At 46.6% G+C, this 26,134-nt stretch overlaps 1 protein-coding gene across 12 annotated transcripts in view; it reads right to left on the bottom strand.

Moving 5' to 3' along the window:
• Nucleotides 1-9,929: 9,929 nt before the first annotated feature.
• CELF1 (CUGBP Elav-like family member 1) overlaps nucleotides 9,930-26,134 on the bottom strand; it is a 77,118-nt gene continuing 60,913 nt past the window's right edge. For 9 of the 12 annotated variants that reach the window (XM_027578091.2, XM_027578094.2, XM_027578090.2 and 6 more), the window contains 8 exons: nucleotides 25,645-25,724; nucleotides 25,157-25,318; nucleotides 22,394-22,469; nucleotides 20,780-20,908; nucleotides 20,332-20,442; nucleotides 19,434-19,619; nucleotides 16,877-17,020; nucleotides 9,930-16,423 (listed from right to left, as the gene is read on the bottom strand). In XM_027578091.2, coding sequence (XP_027433892.1) covers nucleotides 16,296-16,423; nucleotides 16,877-17,020; nucleotides 19,434-19,619; nucleotides 20,332-20,442; nucleotides 20,780-20,908; nucleotides 22,394-22,469; nucleotides 25,157-25,318; nucleotides 25,645-25,724 — 1,016 coding nt within the window. In that variant the 3' untranslated portion in view covers nucleotides 9,930-16,295. The remainder of the gene's footprint in view (nucleotides 16,424-16,876; nucleotides 17,021-19,433; nucleotides 19,620-20,331; nucleotides 20,443-20,779; nucleotides 20,909-22,393; nucleotides 22,470-25,156; nucleotides 25,319-25,644; nucleotides 25,725-26,134) is intronic. The other 3 variants (XM_027578086.1, XM_027578087.1, XM_027578088.1) reach the window with 3 other exon arrangements.

Genomic DNA, 26,134 nt, shown 5'->3' on the forward strand with positions numbered 1-26,134 from the left:
GCTGAACACAACAAAAATGAAAGTAGGAAGATTTGTACACAAGTGTTCATAGCACTGTTACTCTCTACAGCCAAAAAAGTGGAACAACCCCCAAATGTCCACCAGCTAATGAATGGCTAAATAAAATAAGACCAAGTGAAGCCCTAGCAAAAGGACAAGCCATCTACAAGCCCAGGAGAGAGGCCTCAGAAGGAATCCACCCTCTCGACCCCTTGATCTCTGACTTCTGGCCCCTGGAATTGTGAGAAAACAAATTTCTATTGTTTAAGCCACTCAGTGTGTGGTACTTTTTGTTTTTTAGGTTTATTTATTTATACAATCTCTAACCCAACGTGGGGCTCAAACTCAGGACCCCGAGATCAAGAGCCAGACACTCCACTGAGCCAGCCAGGCGCCCTGCTGGTACTTTGTGATGGCAGCCCGAGCAAACTCATACACCCTGCAGCCCCCATCTACTTTCCATGGAATTGTCTATACTGGACATTTCACATAAATGCAATCATTCAGTAAATATGCGGCCTTTGGTAATTGGCTTCTTTCACTTGGCATCATGTTTTCAAGGTTCATCCATACTGTAAACCAGTACTTCATTCCTTTTTATGGCTGAGTAGTATTCATTGTAGGGATCTATTTTATTTAGCCATTCATTAGCTGGTGGACATTTGGGGGTTGTTTCACTTTTTGGGCTGTAGAGAGTAACAGTGCTATGAACATTCATGTACAAATCTTCCTACTTTCATTTTTGTTCTGTTCAGCTTCTGAGGAATTGCCGAGCTGTTTGCCCCAGGGCCTTTGTACATCTTGAATCTTTTCCTCTTCCCTACCCCAACATTCTGCCCAGTGACATTCTAGTTAGGGTGAGTCAGCTTAGTATACTCTCATGGAGAATTACATTCCATTCTGATACAAGACTTTTCTCTACAATTTTATAGTCATCAATATGGTTGTTTGCTTAACATTGGTTTCCCCTACTCAAATGTGTGGGCAGTGACTGTCTCAGCCACCACTGACTATCTCCAGAGCAAGGCTGGGCACACAGGGGTTACTCAATACACGTACTGAACGAATGAATGGGAAAAGGGAGAGGAACAAAAGTCTAATTTTGAAATTTAAAGCAACTGTTGCAGGCTTCCCAGCCAATCTGTGATGACCTCCTGCCCCAGCTCCGGGCAGAGAGGGCTTCTTGTTTATTGTGAGCCAAAGCAGGTCCGGAGAGGGGCAATCTGGAGCAGGGGGCACATCGCCAGCTCAGGGGTCAAGGGTCAGCAGAGGTGGAGGGGATTTAGAAGTAGACCCCTGGGACTGGGCAAGGCCACCAAGACTCCCCAGGGGAAAGTGCTCTTGAACCCCCACCCCAGGGAGCTGGAAAAGGGGGCGAGAGGGAGAGGTACAGGGGAGTTGTCTGGGCTCTTCCTCTCATCTGGAAAGGTGGGTCCTTGGTGAAAGTTAACCTCCAAAGGGGAAGGAAGCTGGGCCCACTCGGGAAGTGCTGAAGGGCTCGCAGATTCTCTCCCACTCACTAGTCCAGACCCGAGTTTGGCAGGAAGGAAAGGACATGGGCAGCCTGCATCTGTGCCCCAAAGGAGTCTGGGAGCCTTTTGGGTACCTGGGAACTCAAATGATCTCAAAACTTGAACTTGACGGGAGAAAGGTTTCCTCTGCCCCAGAGTCAGCTCTTTGCTGATGACTGCACACACTTACGTCAAGGTCATGTTCTAAAGGGCAAGGGCTATGGTTTGTCTTTGTACCCTGAGCACCTACACAACCCCTGGAAAAGTGAGAGACCAACAGATGACAGCTGACATTTTCTGAGCTAATAATTTCCTCCAGTTTACAGATAAGGAAACTGAGGCATTGAGCAGTAACACGACCAGCCCAAGACCACACAGCTAGAGACTGAGCAATGTGACTTAGGGGTCCCACTCTTAACCACAATACTGTTCCCGAAAAGGAGGAGAGGGAGAGAAGTAAAGGGGAATGGGACCCATTTTCGGAAATCACAGTGATCTTTACCTAACACACAACAAGCTCCCTGGGAACCTTAGCCAAGGCTCTGGTCAGGGTGGCCAGAAGAACTGTATATAAAGAAGGCTAAGGAGAGGCTCAAGAGTCAAGCCTGCTCTGGTGAGTGCCTGGCAGTGGAGGCAGACACATGGCCCCTGGAAGCTGGAAGGACAAGCCACAAAATCAAACAGTCTTTTCTTGGCCACTTAACCTCCCAGGGGGTACGGCGCAGGGGCACAGAGCCTTCTACCAAGTGCCATCTGTGTCAGGTACCAGCTACAGGCCTTGCAGGTTAGACCCCTGCTTTCCAGTCAAAAGTAGAAAATCTAAGTTAGGGCCTGAAGCAGGGGGTCTCTGTCTCCCCCTGTGGCATGTGAGCGCTGAAGAGCTGTGTGTTGGCTGGGCCCCTTCTGTCACCTGGGAGATTACAGGCAAAACTCTGCATTTCCTGCTTCTCCTGGAGACCAGAGGCTCAGGCAAACCGGGCCCTGGGATTCTGCACGGTCCAGACCCCATCTTGCTCCCACTATTCTCGCCTTGACACTGAAGCCAAGTGTCACTTGTCATCTTATATGGGCCTCCTTCCACTCACGTGCATCACCTGTTCCAGAAGCATGACAAACATAAGCCGAGGGGACTGTCCCAGGCCCCCTCTGCCACAATTTGTGGGATCCTTGGGCAGTTTGTCCCTCTCGACGAATTCATTTTCCTGGTTGTAAATGGGGTTATCAGCTCTCTGGTAAGGTTTCTATGAAAACCAAATGAAAAGATAAAACAAGAACTTGCTTTGAAAACGAGTTGTTGGGGGCACCTAGGGGGCTCAATTGGTTAAGCATCTGCCTTTGGCTCAGGTCATGATCTCAGGGTCCTGGGATCGAGCCCCGTGTTGGGCTCCCTGCTCAGTGGGAGAGTCTCCTTCTCCCTCTCCCTCTGTACTCTCGTGCTCGCTCTCTCTCTCAAATGAGTATCTGAAAAAGAAAAAGAAAGAAAGAAAGAAAGAAAGAAAGAAAAAGAAAGAAAGAAAGAAAGAAAGAAAGAAAGAAAGAAAGAAAGAAAGAAAGGAAGAAAGAAAAAGAAAGAAGGAAGGAAGGAAAGAAGGAAGGAAGGAAAGAAGGAAGGAAGGAAGGAAGGAAAAAAAAAGAAAGAGGGAGGGAGGGAGGGAGGGAGGGAAGGAAGGCAGGCAGGCAGGCAGGCAGGCAGGCAGGCAGGCAGAAACAAGTCATTGAACTAACGCCCCTATAATGGGCCTTCTGAACCTTCCTGGAATTGGCTTTTACTGTCTCTAAGAGTGGAAAAACTAGAAATAATCTATGTCCAGTAGGAAAGTGGTTAAGAAACCATGACATGCTCTATAGCCTCTAAAAATGAAAGTTGTAGATCCTGGTGGTACATACCCAGATGGAAGGGTGCCCGTGACATAGTAACTGAAAAAAATGCATGAAGAACATTCTGTACATTATGGCATGATCTCATTTTTATTAACAGAAATTATATATGTACATATTTTTTGTATATAGAGAGAAAAATTCTGGAAGCATACTTACCCCATCTGTTTAACAGTTATCAATGGGCTGTGGGATGGAGAAACGTTCACTTTTAACTTTTATATACTTAGGGCTGTTAGCAAGTTGAACAAGTGTCTGCCAGGGGCGGCCCTGAGCCAATCTCTCATCTTCCCAGCTCTGCTAGGTGGGTGTTTTCACTTCCCTTTGGCAGATGAGGAATCTGAGGCTGACAGATTCAAGTCACTTGCCCAAGGTCACAGGGACTGGTGGTATAACCAGATTAAGAGACTCCTGAACAAAGCTTTTCCCACCATACTCTAAAGTCTCCTCTATATAACTATATTAATGTTTTGCATTTAAAAAACCCTCAGACCCTGGGCGCCTGGGTGGCTCAGTTGGTTAAGCGACTGCCTTCGGCTCAGGTCATGATCCTGGAGTCCCAGGATCGAGTCCCACATCGGGCTCCCTGCTCGGCGGGGAGTCTGCTTCTCCCTCTGACCCTCTTCCCTCTTGTGCTCTCTATCTCTCATTCTCTCTCTAATAAATAAAATAAAATCTTTAAAAAAAAAATAAATAAAAAACCCTCAGACCCTAAAATGAAATTTTTAAAGCTTTACTTGAGAGAGAGAGAGAGACTTGGGCACACTTTAAGGATGACTGGGTTTGTGGCACTCTCCAGGCCAGAGGACTGCAGATAGGTGCCCCTCTCTGGGGAGTTCCCAGACTGCCAAAGGGGCTCTCCAGCAGCTGAGGGCCAAGCAGGGGCTGGTACCAACTTCCTCACGGGACGTCCCCCTCCCCCCCCATGGCTGCCTCGGAAGTTGTATTAGAATTCCTGTAAAGTGGCTCTAAGGGACTTGGCTGTCATTTGTTACATGGCTACTGAGGGCCTACGGAAAACTCAGGTATTGGCCGGTGGCTAGCAATCTATAAACAAGGTATGAAATTATTCCCTTTCTTCTGGAGTGGATGGAAATTTCTAAATCAAACTCTAACGTAGTGGGGGTGCGGGGAAGCACGTCAGGAAGCTCTTGAACAAAAGCAACTATCATTTTTTGGTATCTGTTCATTTATTCATTAAATGTTTCCTGAATACTGATTACCTGCCAGCCCCTGGGGCTCCAGCGACGAACAAGACATGCATAGTCCCTGCCTTCATGCAGCTCCAGTCTAGAGGTGGAATTTAAACCAGGGCCCACCTTAGACCCTCCCAAAGGAATACAGTCCAGCAGGACTTCAGAATCAGGTTGGCCTGGGTTAAAAACCCAACTCTCCTACTTATGGCTATGTGACAAGGATTGTAGCTTCTTTGTGCCTCAGCGTCTACCTTCCTATGCTGCCAGGTGCTGGGTGGACGAGAAGAACAGCTCCAATGCGGGGCTTGAACTCACAACCCTGAGATCGAGACCTGAGTCGAGATCAAGAGTCGGACGCTTAAACTACTGAGCCACCCAGGCGCCCCTATTTTGTCTTCTTAAATGCAGAGTTAAGATCTAGAATGGCCCTGACCACTGTAACTGACTGCCATGATGGAAATGGTCTAGGCCCCGCACTGTCCAGTACAGTAGCCCCTGGTCACATGGAGCTTCGTAGCATAAGTGAGGAATGAAAGTTCTTAGTTTAACAGCTACAGTGGCTAGTGGCTGGTCGAACAGGACAGTGCAGACAGGTCCCGAAGACAGCCAGATGCAGGGTGAGGCAGATGGTGCAGCAGGTAAACAGGAGCAACTGGAGAAGGGGAAGGGACAGGGGCTGCAGGAATGTGGCTGGACTGCGAGCAGGCCGCTCAGAAGGACCAGGAATGGCAGCCGTGGGTGGCACAAGCCTAGGGCTGTGAGTTGCTTTCAAGGAGGAAAGAACATGGCTTGGGAGGTAGGCTAAGTGAAAGCCAGACACAAAAGGCACATATTCTATGACTGCATTTATAGGATAGTCCAGAATAAGCAAATCTGTAGAGCAGAAAGATTCGCGGTTGCCAGGGGCTGGGAATGAGGGGGAGGTGAGAAGGGGAGTGGCTGCTAATGAGTACGGGGTTTCTTTTCAGGGTGATGAAAATGTTCTAAAATTAGGTTGTGGTGATGGTTGCACAACGCTAAAATCCAAGGACTTGTCCCCTTGATGTGGGTGAATGGTAGCGATTAAAAACACCAAAATCTCAGGAGGCCTCAGGACAGTGGGACCCCCTCAGGGGCGGAAGGGGGTGTTGGTGCGGATGCAGGCAGGCCTAAAGCCCTGGCTTTGTTCCACTTCCCCTCCCAAGACTCTGACTTTGATATAAAAAAGCAAGAGCCATCCCTAGAGCTGAAGCCTTTACCAGGAAAAGAGAAAGTCAATGTATGCAGAAGAAATTAAACACCAGATGGTGGGGGTTGGAAAGGACTCCTGAGAGAGAAGGAAGATGCTTGAGAAAGGCAGAAGGTGCAAGAAAAAGCCATCTACGATCCCTCCTGGAAGGGCAACGCTGTCAGACAGTAGTGTGACATTCCCAGCGGTGAAGTCACAAACCTGATCTCGTTTCCTTCCCCATGCCTTTCTTCATCAGGGACTGAGAGGCTCAGGGGACACATCGTGTGGAAGACCTGGGAGCATCAGGGCAGCCGCGTGCTGGCTGGGAAAGCCGACGCAGGGGCTGTCTCTGTGGTGAGCCGGGAACCAGGAATGTGGCAACAACTAGGTGCTGAGGAATCTATTCAAATATAAAAGATGACTGCATGTGGGTTTCAAAAAGGAATACAAACAGTTTCAGACAAAGCTGTATGATTATAAAGGTGCACAAACCTACATTTTTAAAAGGTTAAAAAATAGTACTTTGGGCATATTCTTTTGGTAAATTTTAAAGAGAAACAACAGCCTAAGTACGATGTCACATTGAAAGATGTAAGTTGTACTTCACATTCTATTTTTATACCAAGTTCTATCTCAGGAGAATAAAGTCCCAAGGCAAAGACTTAAAGGCAAGATCTGCCACCTTTTTCTTTTTTTTTTTTTAAAGATTTTATTTATTCATTTGCGAGAGAGACAGAGAGAGAACAAGCAGGGGGAGAGGCAGACTCCCTGCTGAGCAAGGAGCCCGATGCGGGACTCGATCCCAGGACCCTGGGATCATGACCTGAGCTGAAGGCAGACGCTTAACTATCTGAGCCACCCAGGCGCCCCGATCTGCCACCTTTTTCTTGAGTGACAGAAGAATCTGTGCTGGATGGGAGAGAACTTCGGGTTCAGCCACCTTGTCCTTACAGAGAAAACAAGTCAGGAAGGGAGTCCTCAAAGCCCCTGACTCTCCATCTTGGCCCCATTTCCCAGCACGTAAAACGACCTCTTTGAGAAGGCGCCTTATGGGCATTTCATATATATATTGGTTATGTAGTTTAATGTGCATTCAAACACATATAATTAATGTACATTTAAAAACAAAATACCAAACTTGTGATTTCATAAATATTAATGGTCAGAATGAGGTGAAGTTGAAATAGGTGCATTTCAAGTTGATTTAAAACATCAGGTGGTGGTGATTGTACAAGACTGTAAATGTGCTGAATACCACTGAATGATCTACTTATGAGGGGTTTTAAGAAAAACATCTTGTGTTCTATGTAATTTGCCACAAAGGAAAAAAAATAGGTAAAGAATAGTTTAGGTGGTACCACATCCAGGAAAGACCTGAGCGGCTGGAATGACACAGGAAGCACCCCATTCCTCACAGGAAGTAACACCTCATGGATCATGCTGACCACCTACCTGGGTGCAGTGAGTTATCAGTAAATCCCTTCTACACCAAGACAGCTGCTCGAAGGAGGACCAGGCTGCAATGCTTCACCACCTGAGGGAGCCGCACAAGTTGTAGGCCCCCCACATTCCCTTCACTAGAGCTTAGAGGACATTGTGCAATCCTGTGATGAGAAGGCACAGGTTAACTAAAGCACATTTATTTGCTTTTCTGGCATATTCTCCTCAGTCATGGTTAAGAGAAAGGGCCTGGGAGGTGGGCAGACCTGGTTTGATTCTCAGCGCACACCACTTTCTGGTAGGCAACACAATCCCCTTTTTGCTATTTGAGAGAAAGAGAGCGAGCAAGCGAGCGAGCAAGCACACCAGTGGAGGGGCAGAGGAAGGAGAGAGAATCTTCGGCAGACTCCACACTCAGCGCAGAGCCCAACCTCACGACCCTATCACAACCTGAGCTGAAACCAAGAGTCACTTAACCGACTGCACTACCCAGGCGCCCCAACCCAATTTCTCTTAACCTCAGTTTGCTCATCTACAAAATGGGGATGGGAACAGTAGCTCCCTCCCAGGGATGTTATAAAGATTAAAACATGTAACATGTATCAAGTGTTTCCCACAGCACTTGGATTGTGGTAAACAATGAACATTAGCTAGGATAATTACTACAGAGTAATACAAAGTTTCCACTTAAAAAATATTTTTTAAGATCTTGAGAGAAAGTGCTAGCCAGAGAGAGCATGAGGGTAGGGAGAGGAAGAAACAGACTCCCCTGCTGAGCAGGGAGCCCAATGCGGGGCTCGATCCCAGGATCCTGGGATCATGACCTGAGCCAAAGGCAGACACGTAACCAACTGAGCCACCCAGGCGCCCTCTTTTTTTTTTTTAAAGATTTATTTATATTTATTTTGAGAGAGTGAGAATGAGAGAGAGAGAGAGAGAGTACATGAGAGGTGGGAGGGTTAGAGGGAGAAGCAGGCTCCTCGCCGAGCAGGGAGCCCGATGCGGGACTCGATCCTGGGACTCCGGGATCATGACCTGAACCGAAGGCAGTCCCTTAACCAACTGAGCCACCCAGGCGCCCAATTTTTTTTTTTTTTAAAGACTTTGTTTATTTGACAGAGAGAGACACAGCGAGAGAGGAACACAAGCAGGGAGAGTGGGAAGGGGAGAAGAAGGCTTCCCGCAGATCGGGGAGCCCGATGTGAGGCTCGATCCCAGGACCCTGGGATCATGACCTGAGCTGAAGGCAGACGCTTAACGACTGAGCCACCCAGGTGCCCCTAAACTTATTTTTTTTTAATTTTTAAAAAAATTTTTAAAGATTTTATTCATTTATTTGACAGAGAGAGAGACAGCAAGAGAGGGAACACAAGCAGGGGGAGTGGGAGAGGGAGAAGCAGGCTTCCTGCCAAGCACGGAGCCTGATGCGGGGCTTCATCCCAGGACCCCGAGATCATGACCTGAGCCGAAGGCAGTCGCTCAACCGAGCCATCCAGGCGCCCCCCCCAAATTTATTTTTAATGGGGACGCCTGGGTGGCTCAGTCGTTAAGCGTCCGCCTTCAGCTCCTCAGGTCATGGTCCCAGGGTCCTGGGATCGAGCCCCACATCGGGCTCCCTGCTCGGCGGGAAGCCTGCTTCTCCCTCTCCCACTCCCCCTGCTTGTGTTCCCTCTCTCGCTGTGTCTCTGTCAAATAAATAAATAAATCTTTAAAAAAAAAAAAAAGAAAAAACTTATTTTTAATGAAAGCAAACGAGAAAGCACTATTCACAAATGCATTTGTGTTCAGAACTCTTACTTCATAGAACATTTCCTGGGCTAGTACTCAGTGCAACGGCCACTGAGAAATGCTCCTCCAGACACACCCCACAGAGAGGGACTCTGAGGAGGTTAAGACCTGGCCCACCCCACCCCACCTCACAGCCCATGTGCTGGTTGCAAGCCTCTAAGACTCCCAGCCCAGTGTTGAGCCTGCAGTTCTCGGATGCCTGAGGCGGCTCAGATGTTGGGCTTCACTTGGAGACTGATGTACAATTACTTGAGTAGTAAACGCAATCTTAGAAATGCCCTTCTGTGACCTTGTTCTGAGCTCAGGATGAGGGGGAAAGCGGCTGGAGCATGAAAAGCCCTGAGAGGGCGCCTGGGTGGCTCGGTTGGTTGGGCGACTGCCTTCGGCTCAGGTCATGATCTTGGAGTCCCGGGATCGAGTCCCACATCGGGCTCCCTGCGCAGCGGGGTGTCTGCTTCTCCCTCTGACCCTCTTCCCTCTCGTGCTCTCTATCTTTCATTCTCTCTCTCTCTCGAATAAAAATAAAAAATCTTTAAAAAAAAAAAAAAAAAAAAAAAAGGCCCTGAGAAGGGATGTGCACTCACAAGTTGGCAATTCTGCAGTGTGGCGGCCACGATGCTAGAAATGGAAGCAGCACAAAAATGAAGGTTGCCAAAAAAGTTTGAAGGTGCTCTTGTGTCAGCAGGGACGTTGTTAGAAGAATGGAGAATGATGGGGAAGGTAGTTTTCTGGGAGAAATTACGTTCTTGCAGGAGCCTTAAGGTGAGTTCAGTTTCATGAAACTGGCACACCAAACTGAAACCTTACCAGGATCCCCACCCCTTCCTCGGGGATGCCACCAACCCGCACCAGCCCCAAGGACCCTACTGACCGCCCCGACCGTCAATAACAACTCTGGAGACAACATCAGTTCTTCTCAAACAGTTTAATAGCAAATAAACAAAGGAAGGTACCACACTTGGCAGATACAAAATGACTTTTTGTCCGTGTGTCTGTGCAATTAAAACAGATTTAGGTTCCCCATTGGGACAAAAGGAAAAACACACAAAAAAGGAAGGAGATTCCTTTTAAACACATACTCCCTTGCTCCAAACTTGTAACAATTTTTTCTTTTTTAATCCACTACACAAACTGTGATCAAGTCAGAAAAGCAACAAAGGCTCTTCTTGCTTTTTTTTTTAAACCATTAAAGTAAAATCCATAATTTTCTACATAGTACAACACAAGTTCACACAAAAAAGACATTTTCTTTTGCAAATCAAAACAGGAAAGAAAGGAAAAGCTCAAACAAGGTAAAGGAAAAGCATTTCTACGGCTGAATCACGACTTTGAGTTGATTGAATCCCGTTGTTGCTGCAGAACAGACTGTGCGTTTGGTCATAGTGGCAATTTTTTTTCTCTTCACATTGTGAAATCACTTTACATTGTTTTCTAGTAGAAAAGGCAAAAAACTGTACAAAACCCCTAGTGTTAAATACAACGTTTGTACCAATAAAAAACTCACACAGGTTTGTCTCCAAAATGTAAAGTTTCTTTTTTTTTTTTCTTTTTAAATTATTCACAAAAAGCAGCTGGAAATCAGAAAGGCAGCTGCCGCTCCAGGGTCTCAAATCCATTAAAACCACCACAGAACAATTAAAACAATCAGAGAGAGAAAAGGAAAAGGAAACAACGTCCAACGTTTGGCATTTGGTTTTATCCACAGGTTTTCCCAGAGCTCCTCTTGGAATTGAAAGCAAAATATATTGGCAAACACGGATTCTGAATACACAGGAAAGGGAGCCTCAGCGCCTTCTGCCAACAGAGGCGGCTCTGTGCAGTCAGACTGTGGGGTGCACGGCAGTCTCGCTCAGGCTGGGGTTCCTGGCCTCTTTCCACCCAATCACCCCTTCCAGGAAATTAAGCAACCTACCATACACTGGGCCTCCATCTGGCCGCCCTCTCTTCCTAGTAAGAGTGGCCTCCAGCATAATACTAAGCAACCTGTGGGTCCCAGGGCAGAAGTTCTGCCAGGAACCCTTCCCCTTCATCAACCCCTGCATGGATGATGCTAACAGTGCTTCTACCTTCCCCACCCCCCTCCCTCCCCAGTACCCTCGGCTACCCCCTCTTCACCCTTCCCTGGATAATCCTACTTCCCAGCTCTCCCACCCACCAACAGCTTAGGTCTGGGTGGAATCCATCACAAACTCCTCCCTCTGCAACCTCTTACCTCCACAGATCCATCCTGTGACCTCTTGTCTCCTCTGGCCTCTCCCTCCACCATTCACATTCTTACTCAAAAGTCCCTAAGACCCTGAGGCTTGATGGTGCCACAAGAGAGGAGAGCAAGTTCCCTTCAGGGAACCAAGGAACTGGCTTGCCTGGCACCCAGGGACAGTAGCTATTTGGCTCTTCACTCAATTAAAAAAGAAAGAAAGAGATCCCTGCCCTCCCCCCGACCCCACTAGCTAAGCAAGAGCAGAGCTGTGGTGAAGAGCCAGTGTGGGGTAGTTGGTGGCCAGGGCTGTAAACAGTGTGAAGACTGTAGTATTGTGCTTGTCACCTAGGGAGAGGCGCAGGCAGGTATACTGCCGCTTAGTGCACAGATGGCCTCCTCCGAGCGATTAAGAGCACCCTCCTTCTTCGGGGCTGAGGGGCGCTCACTACCCCTAATGCGCTAAAAACCTCTTGCCCGCCCCCTACCCCCACCCCCGCAGCCACCTTCTGGGTTCTACCCTCTGCTCCTTGTGCCTCTCCAGGCCCCCTTCCCACCCATCTCTGAGCAGAGCAGCCAGCCTCCTGGGGGGCTCCCCCCTCCCCTGGCCCCACTGAGGCCTGGAGGCCACATGAGGTGACAGTCTAAGTGCACAGGCAAACGCTCTAAGGGCAATAGAGGAGAAAGTTGCCACTTCAAAATAAAACAATACAATCTTGAAAAAAATAATCAACCCCGCAACAATTTAAAACAGCTTCTTTGAAACCCTTTTAAATCGGTCAGTTTTTGCACAAACTATAGAAAACAGAGAGGTGAAGGTGATATATATACGAAGGTGTGAAGAAACAGCAGGAAACATGCAAAACTTGTTTTTTCTGGGCATAATCTTAGTAGGAAAGGAAAAAATTCAAAACAAAAACACAAAACAATACAAAAACAAAAAATCAAAGCATCACATTTTGCTGTGGAGACTGTAGGAACAAGCATGGAGGTGGGCACAGTGGGGCTGAGGGGAAGGGGCCAGAGGGACTTGAAGGCTCCCTGCAGGGTCACTCCAGGGAAGAACCACAAAAGAAAAAGAAAAAGGGCTGGCTGGGGCCCAAAACTGCAGCCTGCGGTCAAAAAGGAAAGGGGGTTCAGGTGTTTTCTGCAGTTGAGAACTCAGAAAAACAAAAGAACACATGCAGTCTCCTCAAGCCCCACAAACTATCAGCAAAATGTGCTCAGGAGCCTCAAAGGTTTTAGTGACATCTTTTATTTCATTGTTTACTTCAAAGTTGTCTTTAAAACTAAGCACACAGAGAAACAAAGCCTAGAAACGGACTGGCTGTGTGTTCACAGAAATACAAACACCACGCGGTATGTGCTAGTAGGGCTGCTCTGAAGACAGTTACAAAGAATTGGAATCACAAAATCAAGTGGTTATCTTATGAAGTTCTAGAAAAATAGATTTTTTTTTATATTCAAATGCAAGTTTAAATATTTCCCCTTCAGCAGTCGTTCTAGCAAAACCAATTTGGCAGCACAAAAGAAAAAAAAAGGAAAAGAAAAAAGAAATAACAAAGAAAGAAACAAACATAATAAAAATACACGTCAGCATCAAAGGTCAACACAAGGTCAAAGGTGAGAGTTCAAGCATCAGAGAAGCTGAAGAGACAGGGATTTGGACGATGTACTTGACGCCACATCGACATGCTTTAGGCACAACGATGAACAAACGGCAGGAATCTAGAAAAAAAAACAAACCAGAAAGAGGGAGACCCACTGAGTTACACAGAGCAATACATCCAAACAGAGAGAGAGAGAGAAGAGGAACACTCACTGTGTACAGCCCTGAAATGAGGAGGCGGGCGGGGCAGGGGCTGGGTAATGACAAGGAACTTTTGCACATGCTAACAATGGACACAGGGAAAAGTCAAAAAGGACATGGAGGACACCAAGAAAACATCCAAGTGCCAGAGACAGAAGGGAACCTAAGGCTTGGATTTCCCCTGAGGCGCCCAAACAAGTCCGTGGTGGGAGAAGAAGATAGGTCTCTGGTGGAACAGAGCTCCAGCCTCTCTCCTCCTCAAACCCAGGAGAAAGTAGAAGACAATGGCTGGGGTGGGGGGGAACTCTCTAGGGGAGAGGGCCAGGATTTCCCCTCAGTTCTATGGGGATGGCCTTGTGTTTCCAGAAATCCAAGCTCTTAGCTTCCACGCAGGCCCTGGCCACTCATGTGGGACCCAGGAGACAATGTCTGGCTGCATTCAAGGCAAATCAATTTCATGATGAAACCCAGTAAGAAACAAAACTATAGGCAGAAAACACATTTATGTTAGGTGAAACCCCCACACAACAGAAAAGGATTGCTTAAGACTTGACTGCTAGTCTCCACTCTCCGAGCTGAACCCTTCCACACCATGAGACTTGTAGGGGAGCAGCTTCTTCACAAACCATCTTTGGCCTGGGGAGAGAACTGTGCTCAAGGGCAGTGCTACTATGCGCACTCACCGGGGAGGGGGAGGAGAGCAGAGAGAAGTGCCTGGTCTCACCAGCTGGCGGCTAAGGCAGCCCAGGGCCCTGCTGTGGTACACGCCCCTTTTAGAAAAGAGAACCCCACAAGCAGATATGGAACCTCTGGGTCTGCTAGCAAAGGCAGGCTGATTGCATCTTTGCCTTTCATGTTATTCGAAAAGGCGTTTCATAAGGTCCCAGAGCCCAGGACAAATAATAGTGAAATGGGGGAGGAGGGGGAGGGGAGAGAGTGTAGGAAGGGAGTGGAGTTCTGGGCTTTGGAAAACCCCGCGATGGCCAAGGAGGAAGACGGAACAGAAGGTCAGCTATGGCAGCACCGGCAGCACCCTGGGGAGCACAGCTCTCTCCTCTGCCAATTCACAGCATTAACTCCTTCCCCTCTGGCAGATTATTAGCTGGGCTGCAAACGGGCCACAGAGAGTCAGTAGTTTCAATCATACACAGCACCCTGTGTGTACAACAATCACATTCTGGATTCTACAAAATCCTGGCCTTTTCCAGAGATATAATTTAGGTAATAAATATTCTCCACCCAGGAGCTGTATAAAACTTCTATAAAAATAGAAACGACATTCTTGGTTCCAGCCGGTTGGGATTCAGAACAGCGCCTCCCCAACCTAGCATTTTTTTCTTTTTTTCTTTTTTCTTTTTTATTTTTATTTTTTGCATTTATTTAAAAAATCCCATCATGACCCTGGAAGCCTTTGGAACAGTTTTATCCTTGAAACACAGGACACATTTCTCCCAGTGCGCGGAATTCAAGTTTACGTGGTTCAGCTTAAGAAGTATGTTTCACGTCTCTTAGAGGACAACAAACCCAAGATATCACTATGAGAAGGGAACAGCTGTCCCTGCTTCAATGGGATAATCCAACACCACCAAACTACCTGTACAACAGCAAGATGGTCAATCCCTGTCTGTGACCCAAACGGACAGCATGACAAGGAAAGAGCCGCCCCCCCACCCCAATCTGACTTAATACCAAACCAACCCCTTGAATCTCATCTCTGCTGCTAGGGGTCAGGACTGATGTTTGTGAGGTTGAAGATCCCAGGGACCCAGTCCCTGGCCTTGGCTAAGAGTCAGATCCCAACAGGGCTACCTCTGCCCAGATGCACATTCCCAACAGCACGTCCTTTCTGGCTCTCCACCCCCACAGCATTTCTTGGAGCTGAGGCAGGGCCCAGAGGCTGTGTGGGTCACAGGCAAGGGCTGGAGTAAGACCTGTGGGAGGCAGCAGGGAGCTAACTGTAAGCACGAGGACAAAAATGAACATGGTAATACTGAGGTAAATGAACACTAAATCCATATGGAGGCTGTAAACGTCCTGTTGTCTCCTGTGTCCCCAAGAGCAGAAGGGGCTGGAGTGGTTAGAAGAGGGGCCTGCCTCGGGGGGAATACTACATCTGGGACCCCTCAACCAAGGAGGCAAGCGTAGATTTCTCATCTTTTTAAGTAGTTAGTGCTGGCCACTGACCAATGCAGCACTCTGGCTTAAAGAGACCTTCTGATTCAGGTACACCAAGAAGCAGGCTCCTCCTCCCCTAACTCGATGGCTTTCAATTACTCTGCTCAGGAGAGGTGCCCCCTTCAGCTAGATACTATAAGCCCCTCTTGGATTTACCCTCAAGAAAAAACTGTGCCTCGGGATGGAAATGACACTCTCTGCTGTGGTCAACTACACAGAAGGAAACCAGACAGTGTCTTCCCTAGAGGCCTTGTTTAAAGGAACCTGTTAGAAATGGGCCATGTGGTCTTGAAATAAACTAAAAACGACCTGACTGGCTGCTTCTTCCTAACAGCCAGCCACCAGCCAGGCAGAGCCAATCCAACACCAATGGATGGCTGGAAAAGCTGGTAATGGGGGACGTCTCCCTGCTTTTTGCATATGTGAGGCTAATTTAACAGGTGCTTTATTCCCAGAGAACTGTCATCCCCTTCTTGAGAAAGTGGAGCAGAAATCTTGCAAAATAGGTGGCAAGAACTCAGCAGGCAGTGAGGGAGGTGCTCCAGCCTCCAGCTCCCGGGGCCGCTGGGTGTGGGTCAACTCTCCTCACCTCCAAAGGCAGCCCTGCCTCCGCCCCCCAAGGCTCTTGGGCGCCAGTTATTTCACCCACTCTTGCACTAAGGTAGATTCTGGGGTCAGTTTTTGGTTTCACTCAGTCCTCTCTCTTGGGGTAGGTTGAGGAAAGCTCTCATCTTCTTTTTTTAATGTTTCTCCATTCCCCCTCCTCCCCCAGGGCGGTTTGATGTTGGTCCTTCTCAACACACACTGGTTACAAACACAGCAAACTTTAAATAAAGAAAAAAACTTAGGATATGGCACCTAAACTCCAAAGTAAAACACTGGAAACCAAAGCACAAACTCGTCCTCTGTACGAAGCGAAACTCCCACAGAAGGCAGTAGCCGAGTCTTCAGGGCAAAGCTGTGCCTGCAGAGTGGCGGGGGTCAGGGTCCAGGGCTGTCAACACACAGCCTTAGGGCTTCGAATCATTAAGGGTGCTCCTCCCCCACTTACCAGAAGACCCTCTCACTCCAGTCTCAGAGGGGAGCACGCTCAGTAGGGCTTGCTGTCATTCTTCGAACGTTTGAGCTGCACTTTAAGCCGCTTCATGCCAATCTGAAAGCCGTTCATGGACTGGATGGCAGCTTGAGCCGAAACAGGATTGTCGTAACTTACAAAACCTGTGTGTCCAAGCAGAACACAGGGGGAGGGGCATGATGAGGCAAGGAGATTCTGGGTCCTCCTTACACAGAAGATACCTTATGAGTGAGCACAGTCTGATATCCCAACTTTCTCAGCAGGGACAAGCAATCCGGGAATTACATCACATGAGATAGGTTAGGTTCCCGACTGTGCCACTTGACATCTACATGGCACTTTTAAGTTTTTTGACCAAGCTGTTTCCATACATTATTATTATTTTTTAACCTCTGGAACAACAGTGTGGGTAGAAACCCACCACCCTGCTACAGAAACGAAAAAACTGAGGCTCAACAAGAGGTCATGATGTCTGCCCAAAGTTGAGTTAAACAGTAACCCAAACTCAAACCCAGTTCTTCCTGCTATCAGCCCCTTCTCATTCTCAGTGGTAACGATACTTAACTCTCCCAACACCAGAAGAGAAGCCAACATACCAAAACACTTGCTCAGGTTTGTCTGCTTGTCTATGAAAACCTTGGCAGACACGACATTCCCAAAGGGCATAAACATCTGCAGCAGGTCCTGATCTCCAAACTCCTGGGGCAGGTGGTAGATGAACAGGTTGGCTCCCTCTGGACCTTCAAAATACCCAATGATTGAAAAGGCATCAGTGTCAAGCTTACCCCCGCTCCACCCGCCCCCACCCTAGTACCACTGTTTCTCATTTCTACCTGCGTTAAAACTGTCTGTATCCTGGGGCACCTGGGTGGCTTAGTCAGTTAGGCAGCCAACTCTCGATTTTGGCTCGGGTCATGATCTCAGGGTCCTGGGATCGAGCCCCGCACTGCTCCAGGAGTCTGCTTAAGGATTCCCTCCCTTTGCCCTTCCTCTCTCTCCACCCGCCCCCCTGCTCTCAAATAAATAAATAAATCTTAAAAAACAAAAAACAAAACCTGTCTGTATCGCAACAAACAGATTCATTTGGAGAACTAAAGATTCTCCAAATACAAAACAGGAAACTGAAGAGCAATCACTGGAACAGACTCCTTCCCATTGAGGGGTATCAGAATTAGACCTTACGGGAGGAGTGAGTGCTAGGACAACAAAGTAGGCAGACTTGTGTGTGGCGCAAAACCGGAGACTAAGGCTTGTACAGAAACACAGAAAAAGAGGTAGAAAGAGATTACAAACAAAACAGGTTTCAAAACTGTGCTAGAAACTACTGGGACAGCAAAGAGACTGGCAGTTGCAAGGCAGGCGGTGGGGACAGGGAATGACTGCAAAGAGACATGAGGGAATTTCTGGGGGTGATGGAAACATTCTTCATCTGTGAATGTGGTTCCATGACTATATGCATTCATTAAAGCTCACAGAGCTATATATTCCCAAAAGGGTGAATTTTACCATATGTAAAGTGCACCTCAATAAAAAGAAATTACGTTTTAAAAAGTGCCTACAGGGGTGCCTGGATGGCTCAGTCGTTAAGCGTCTGCCTTCGGCTCAGGTCATGATCCCAGGGTCCTGGGATCGAGTCCCGCATCGGGCTCCCTGCTCCGCGGGAAGCCTGCTTCTCCCTCTCCCACTCCCCCTGCTTGTGTTCCCTCTCTCGCTATGTCTCTCTCTGTCAAATAAATAAATCTTAAAAATAAATAAATAAATAAAAAGTGCCTATGACTAACACTGAGCTCAAAATAGAATATGCTTTCTTTTTCCAACCACTTATGCTCAATGACTTTCTAACCAAAGAAGTCTTATTACAATTGCAGTCCAGCCATTCTCCAGCCACCAGGCCTCCCTGCCGCTACCAAACACATTACAGAACAGTGCTTCCTCAGGGCCTTTGCAGTTGGTGCTCCTCTGCTCCCATTACTCTTCTTCCTCTAGATTTAGGCATGGCTTGCTTCCTTTCTTCCTCTGGGCTCTGCTTAGATGTGAAATTAGAGACCTCTGACCATTCTACACAAAATGCTGTGCCTCTGCCACTCTCCAGCCCTCCATCCCTCATTCCCATTCATCAGTCCTCAGAGCATCATGTGGAACACCTCATGCCTTTCCTGCTTTACTGTCTGTCTCCACAGTTCTTTCAGTTCCCCTACTACCACATCCTAGGGAACAGAACAGAGCAGGTGAGGATGCACAATACCAGGAGTCCTTGCTGCTGTGGCAAGAGAGGATACGTGTCTTTCCCCCACATTAGTGCTTAAACCTTGCCAGCTTCTGGCCACAGAAATCCAGTCAACTACGAGCACTGAGGTGTCAGCAGGACTCTGTATTCATGCAAACCACTGTCAGGCCTCTTTCTGCCTAGAAAGTCTCTCCTGCATTTAATATTACTTATGTCAAAGCACACACTTCCCAATTCACCAACACATGGGCCATAACTCTTTCTGTCCCATCCTCTTCAGTGTGTCCTCAATTAGGAAAAATGGAGATCAAAAAATGAGGAAAATGCCAAATAACAGAGCTTAAAAGGGACACCCAGACAGAAAACATCCTCTGACAAATCTGTAATCCACAAAGACGACTTCTTAACAACAACAACAAAAGACTGCGAAATGCTGTCAAACAGTAAGGTCAGTATGCTTCTTCATCTAAACCCTGCAGCCTGGGAGTGCCTGCGTGGCTCAGTCGTTAAGCATCTGCCTTCGGCTCAGGTCATGGTCCCGGGGTCCTGGGATTGAGCCCCGCATCGGGCTCCCTGCTCAGCGGGAAGCCTGCTTCTCCCTCTCCCACTTCCCCTCCCCCTGCTTGTGCTCCCTCTCTGTCTGTCAAATAAATAAAATCTTTAAAAAATAAAATAAAAAAATAAAACCTGCAGCCTGATCACAGGAGGGTAAACAGAGGTTCTGATCTGAGCCACATCCAGAGAACATTCCAAAAGCAGAGTACAGTTTACAGAGCTTATCAGTCTACCTTGGACAGTGCAAAGAAAAGCATGGGTTTGACCGCCTGACTGGTCCTCTTGGGCCTTTGCCCTGCCTCACCTCTGCTGCAGGTAGAGTGATCCCCCGTCCTCCCAGTCCCTAACTGCAGCCTCCCTTCTCTACTCACCTTCCTTCTGGCTTCCAGCAGCACCAATACTCTGCTGTGTCAACAGGTTCTGGTTGTACAGAGTGGGGAGCGCTGCAGCAGCATATTGCTGGATTCCCGAGTAGGCCTGTGTGAGGGCCTCCATGGTGCTCCCAGTGCCATTGGAAAGGCCACTGCTCCCTAGGCCACCATTTAAAGCAGCCATCCCTTGGTGGTGGGGAAGACCGGGATTAACATATTGAAAAGACTCGAGTGGCACCAAAAACAAACTCCAGAGTTCTCCCTTTTTGCTCTCTCTCAGCTTCTCCCTGAGAAGGACCACCCATCTGACTGGTCAGATCTCAGGACACTCACCAGGCCTTATCGCTCATGGGAACATTAAAAATGCCACACCCACCTGTGGCTCTCCCCATTACCTTTTTCCAACCTGTGCAGGAAGTGATATCACTTACACATGACCTGCTCCATCTTCTGACTTTTCTGTCACTTTCTCACACAGAGTTGGAACGTGGTAAAATAAGCATCTCAGGTTTGGGTGCTAAAAGGGGTATGTGTGGTCTAGGACAAGATGTGGGTAAACCCTATCATCAAAATAGCAGCTAATATTTAAACACATTCTACATGCCTGACACTGTACTAAGCCATGTGCTCAGCACTTTACCTATGTTCTCATTTACTTAACAACCCTCAAAGTGTTCCTTTCCCACTTCGCAGATGAGAAAATGACCTTAGGTGGTATTATGTTACAGCTAGTTAAGGGGCAGAGGTGGGATTTAACTCAGGTCTAACTTGAAATCCCATGATTATTTCTAACTTTACCAGGCCACCCTGTTCATTCTAATGGTGACCTACCACGGTTGTTTAAAATGTGCTACCTGCACAACGAATGGCCTGATGACATCCAGGGGCCGTCCCTCACCTGCCAAAGAGCTGACATTGAGACCCGCTGTCGCTCCAGCTAATGTCTGCAGGGCTCCCAGGGAGGCGATGGGGTTGACAGAGCTGCTGCTGCTAGAGCTCGGTGAGGACCCTGTGATCAGAAACCCAGATGTTAAAGTCAAGCCAACCCTTGCTTCGCATGTCAACAGGAACCAAAGCACAAGACTGATACTACTCAAGTATTCTCTTAGTAAAAAGGTTTTCAGATTCCGATTACTGTTGCTGCAGGACATAAAGTCAAATGACAGTTATAACAAACTAAAAATTATGAGATTTCTCTTAAGTCAGAAGGTGACATTTGAAAATTAACTGTTCATAGTCTGACCCCTTTGGAAATAGATGTTAACTACTCTCTAGAATGACAGACCCCTCTCTGGGGATTCTGCCCAAGGCACACAAGGGCATGTTGGTTCCAATAACACACTTACCTGAACTGGTGAGTACGCTGAGGGGACTGCTGGATGTAGTGAGAGCATTGGTACCACTTGGTGTGTTCTGAGCTGCACTAGCTGCAGCGGCAAGAGCAGCCAAATTCTGTAACTGCATTGCATTTAACCCTGCAACATCCAAAGCAAGAGATCAGCCAGCACATAAAGGTTCCTTGTATCCGTTCCATCAATGACAGCACACACTGGTGAAGGCTGGTTCCAAAGAGGAACTATTCTAGGTAAGCCTTACAAGCAACACTACAAGGCTCTAAAAAAGATTCAGATATCACTCATTAAGAAACCTGACATCACTGCCTCAAGAGAAGATATCCAATCCAATAGCATGCCACCCCAAGTGAATATTCATAAAAGGGACTGGCAATGAGGAAACCAAGACAGGGTAAGGTCTGTGGTCCACCACAAAGCCAGGTGTCCAAGAGAACAACAAATGACAAAACTTGTGGCACAGAATGGAACTGCATCCGAGCCCCTCACTCGTACTTTATAGGGGATTTGCTCTTTCCAATGGAGGTGGACAGGCAGAAAACGCAGCAGGATCCAGGTGACCAAGGGGGATAATGACAGAGGAGGATGCACATGAGAAAAGGAATAGGAGAAAGACTAAAGAAAAACCACCACTTGAATAGCAGATTACTCATTAGAAGGAGGAGAGAAAAACACCAAGGGAAAAAACCTCCAAGCAACAGTTAAAAGGAGCAAGAAATCTGAACTGCACTGACAGTGTGCTGCAAACCACTCATTAGATGATGGAAAAGCAGATGGGTGGTGGTGGTTGGGGGGAGAGTTAGTGAGAATAAAACTGAACTACAACACAGATTTACAATCTAGCAAATTTCCAAAAACATAGCAAACTCCAAGTCCTTGAGCCAAAGTGAACCCCTATCAAAGTTTCTCATATAGCAAAATGCAGTTCACTTAAGACTACCCCTTTCTCAAATGCACCTGCTGAGCACGGGCATTTAATCCATGGCAGAAGGGATAGCGGCAGGGGGCACTGGAAATGCTTCGCTCCCCAACTCCACTAACTTGTCTGACAGCCCCACCTTCAAGTTTGTCTGTGGAGCCCCATCTTTTGTCATAACTTAGGTATTTGTCAATTAAGTTTTCCGTGCACATTAACAGCAACAAAAGGTAATTCACCTAAGAAATAACATGTGTAAGACACAGAGGTAAACTAACTACCTAGATTCTAGCAGTTTCTGGTAAGACATTTGCATGAATGCTGTCTTAGGCTTCAAAGAGTCACTGGAAAAATCACTTTATTGGGGAAATAAAGAGTTCCTGCAATTTTCTCCTTATCAAAATGTCTTCAGATAGTCTACTTGTGCAAAGAGCTCTTCTCCATCTTCCTCCTCAACAGTTAAAGGGGTGGAGAGCATCAGACAACCCCAGAGCGATCTTGTATAGCAACTAAAAGAGCCACCTTCCAGAGACAAGGCAGTTGAGTCCTGGGATGTTCATCTCACGTTGGGTTTATGAAACAGGTGGGAAAACATCTGTTTTCTGTACAAACGGTGCAAAACTCTCAGACTGCTGTTGGCTGAGCCTCGTGGCCTGGTTGCTGCCGCTCCTCCACAGCAGTGAAACACTTACCTCCCATCGGGTGGAGGCCGCTCAGGGTGCTGAGGTTCCCAGAGGAGGCAGTCTGCTGAAGGAGCTGCAAATAAAGCTAGACATTACACCAAAAAACAGAACAAGAGTGAGAGTGAGGGCTGGTTCTGCATCTGGGATAACTCTACAGCACAGCAAAGCGAGAGTGCAGAGGCCCCCAGAGAGAAGAGAGTTGAAGACAAGAACCCAAGCCAACACAACAGAAACATGAGGCTTATGACAGCACAGGACAATACGACACGGCTAAAGCCCTGCCCCAGGAGACAGTTATGTTCACTGAGTACTGAGCCAGGCTCAAGTCCCTGGGCAATAGAGGGCAGCACAGCAGAGGACAGGAGGAGAGCAGAGAACTAAGCTTAACCCAAGCAGCTATGCAATCCACTGCAATGAGCATCCACACATGGATGACCGCCACTTCTAGTTCCTCTCTCCCAAGTTCTCCTTAGTTCGGGCCACACATCTTATTTTGTAGATTGTCTCCGTCTAAATTTTCAATTTCTACTTCACACAACTATTTTAAATATCAAATCTAACCATTTCAGAGTCTTTCTTTCTTGGAGTCCTTCTTTGCTGGTCACAATAGACCCATGACTAATCAGTCTTCCCACACTCTCCACACACCCATCCAGCCCCATTTATCTCCTCCCCCCCAAATCGGTCTCTACTGTTGCAGATGACCAAATGATTGACAGACTGATAGATCAGTTCAGTGTGTATTCCCTTTCAATGGTTGTTCCTTAACAAAACAAGAGGGCCTGTCCATGAGCTTATGGATCTTTGTGACCTTATTCACTATCTTAGCATATAATAATCTGTGTCTAATAAACCTGCTAAAAACCTTTGCTCCATTCAAAGCCAATCACTTTTCCTTATGGACAACTGATATTCCTGTTTCTGTATCCTTTATTCAACCCGCTGCTCATTCCCATAAACACCTGACCTGGTTCCCCTGTCATCATGAACCTCTTTAGTCCACATAGGTTTCAGGAGGTCCACAAACCTCCGATACGGAATGAAAAAATGTGCATGCACATAATTTTTATCAGCCTCTCAGAGGGGTCCACACCCCACAAAGATTAAGAACCACTGCTCTAGTCCAAAAGAGATCAGGTTCAAGTCCACCTATTCCAGAAAGAACCTCACAATTAATGATAATATACCATTTATACACCCACGTCTTTATTTTTGTCTGAAATACCTCGGGCAATGTGCTCAATTCCAACTGGTGGACTGTGCATACTGTACTTGGCACCTTCATTTCCTCCCTAAATGAGAACAGCTCTGAGGGCAGGGATCATGTCTAACTAAAACAAAGAGACTTTCAGGTCTCAACAAATACCATCATGCACTGCTGGATATGTCAATGGCAATAAAAAGGGGAGTCTTCCCTAAAAAGAGCTTCAAAACTAAGAAAAGCAAATGTTTATCATGGAGATCATTTTCAACATATTATCATTTTGGCAAAAGACCAAAATAAAATCTTCCTGAATTTTCTGAACTATATAAGCAATGTTCTAGCACTAAGAAACGTTTTAATCTGTTGAGATATATCAACCATCTACATTTTTTTTTAAATGATATGTGATGATCTTTAAGATTTATTTATCTGAGAGAGAGAGAATGAGAGAGAGCATGAGAGGGAGGAGGGTCAGAGGGAGAAGCAGACTCCCCGCTGAGCAGGGAGCCGTATGCGGGACTCGATCCTGGGACTCCAGGATCATGACCTGAGCCGAAGGCAGACACTTAACCAACTGAGCCACCCAGGCGCCCCCCATCTACATTTTTTTACTTCGGAGAAATACTAGCTGGAAAACTGGGATTTCTTCTAACGTTTTAGAAATATGAAGGCCATATTTGGTGTCAAATTAGCCAAAACTCAGTACCGAAGGACAGAAATCATTGCCTTTCTTCTGTTTCTATATAGAACAATGTTTTAAAGGATGAGGAGTGAAGGACTATACTTATTCTTATGTGTGTATTTCTGGGACTATCCATACAAATCTAATGGTTTCAGCACTGATTTTCCTTCGGTGATAGCTTCACAGATGAGACAGTTTTAAGTGTCTTGTACCGTCTGCTATTCTTTCAAGGGTTAAATCAGTGGTGATCCCCTATAATATATATTGTAGATCTAGTAAATCTAAATAACAAACTGGAGCCTTTGGACTACATGACTCAAACTCAACAAAAGAGAGATCAAATTAAAGGATCTATTTACAATGTAGTAAACTCAAATATACACCTGTAATACTCATTTAATAATGTCTGTATCAATATCTTGACCTCTCAGCGGGTGGGAAGAAACATTTATCATACTCTTCAGGGAAGACTCAACTAGGATTTTAAAGAAGCCTTCTGCATCTGGGAAAAAGAAATGGAGAAAGGTATTTGGTATTAAGGTATTAAAAAGATTCCCTCAAGATTTTCTTTTAAAAAAACTAAAGGGACAGGGACATATGAGATCTTTCTAAATCTTTGTATCAGGAAATCAGGATTTCACTTTAATAGTAGTGGAAATCTCAAGATATAACCCAAGATGTGTGATGAGAGAGAAAAGAGAAAGAGAGATGGTGAGACAGATACACTAACGTAACTTAAAGAATATTGCATTGCCTGAAGTTTTACAAAAAAAAACCCCGACACGTTAAAGTCGTAAATGCCATTGTGTCTATTAGCTAGGGACAGCACAAGAAGAAACAGCTGGGAGCTTGCACAGTCTGCAGAAAGCAAACCACAAAGACTCACTGCTAAATACTGGGGTCCAAGAGTATTTAGACCAGCAAGGTTTCCCCACACAGATGCTGCGCTGATTTGCTGCATCTGCTGCTGGAGCTGCTGGGCCATTCTCTTCTGTTCTTTGTCCTTCTGCGTATCAGCAAATTTTACCACCATGGGAGATGAGCAACCCTATGAAAACACCAAAGCCAAAGGGTCAAATTCCTCCTTCTGGGTGAAAGAAAAAATCCTTTGTAGTGACACACAGGATGCATTCTAATTTCATTCACTGCCAAAATGACTCTCTCCTGACAGACACAAGTGGCAAAAGACAAATTTAAAAGGGCTACTTCTAATATGTTAACTTCAAGAGAGCATCATTTTTTTAACTTTAAGATGTTTAGCCTGCTTAACCTTTAGGGCAATCGGATGCTGTACATGCTGCAGAGCTTTGATGGCCAACTTGTCCTAGTACTCTCAGGCTAAGGAACTTTCCCTTTCATTCATCTGCTCCCTACCTCCATGGTCTGTGCTTGGTGCATTGCCTTGATAGCCGTCTGTGCCATGGCTCTTGTTGTAAAAGTCACAAATGCACAACCTGGTAAGAGAAGTGTCAATAACTCATTCATTCATTTGCTTATTAATTACCTGATAGACATTTACTGAGCACCTACTATGTGCCAAGTACTATGCTAGCAATACAGTTATGGTTCCTGCCTTCAGGGGGTTTACGATCTAGTGGAGGAGACAGATACATCTTAACAGTGCTAAGTGCTTTCATGAAAAAACAGGGAAGCACAATAGGAAAGTAAGTAACATGATAAGGGGATAAAGGAGGAATCACAGTCCTCTAGTTCCTCTTGAGAAGAAAGTGTTCCATTTTGGCATTAAGGACCTCTCCAAGCACAAAGAGAGAAAATTTTAACACATGAAACTGAAGTGTAGAATGTAGACTCCTTAGGGGGTTGGGACGATTCTAAAGGAATCAACTGGTAGGAGGAGCCATGA

This window comes from Zalophus californianus, chromosome 11, assembly GCF_009762305.2.
Source record: "Zalophus californianus isolate mZalCal1 chromosome 11, mZalCal1.pri.v2, whole genome shotgun sequence".
NCBI lineage: Eukaryota > Metazoa > Chordata > Mammalia > Carnivora > Otariidae > Zalophus > Zalophus californianus.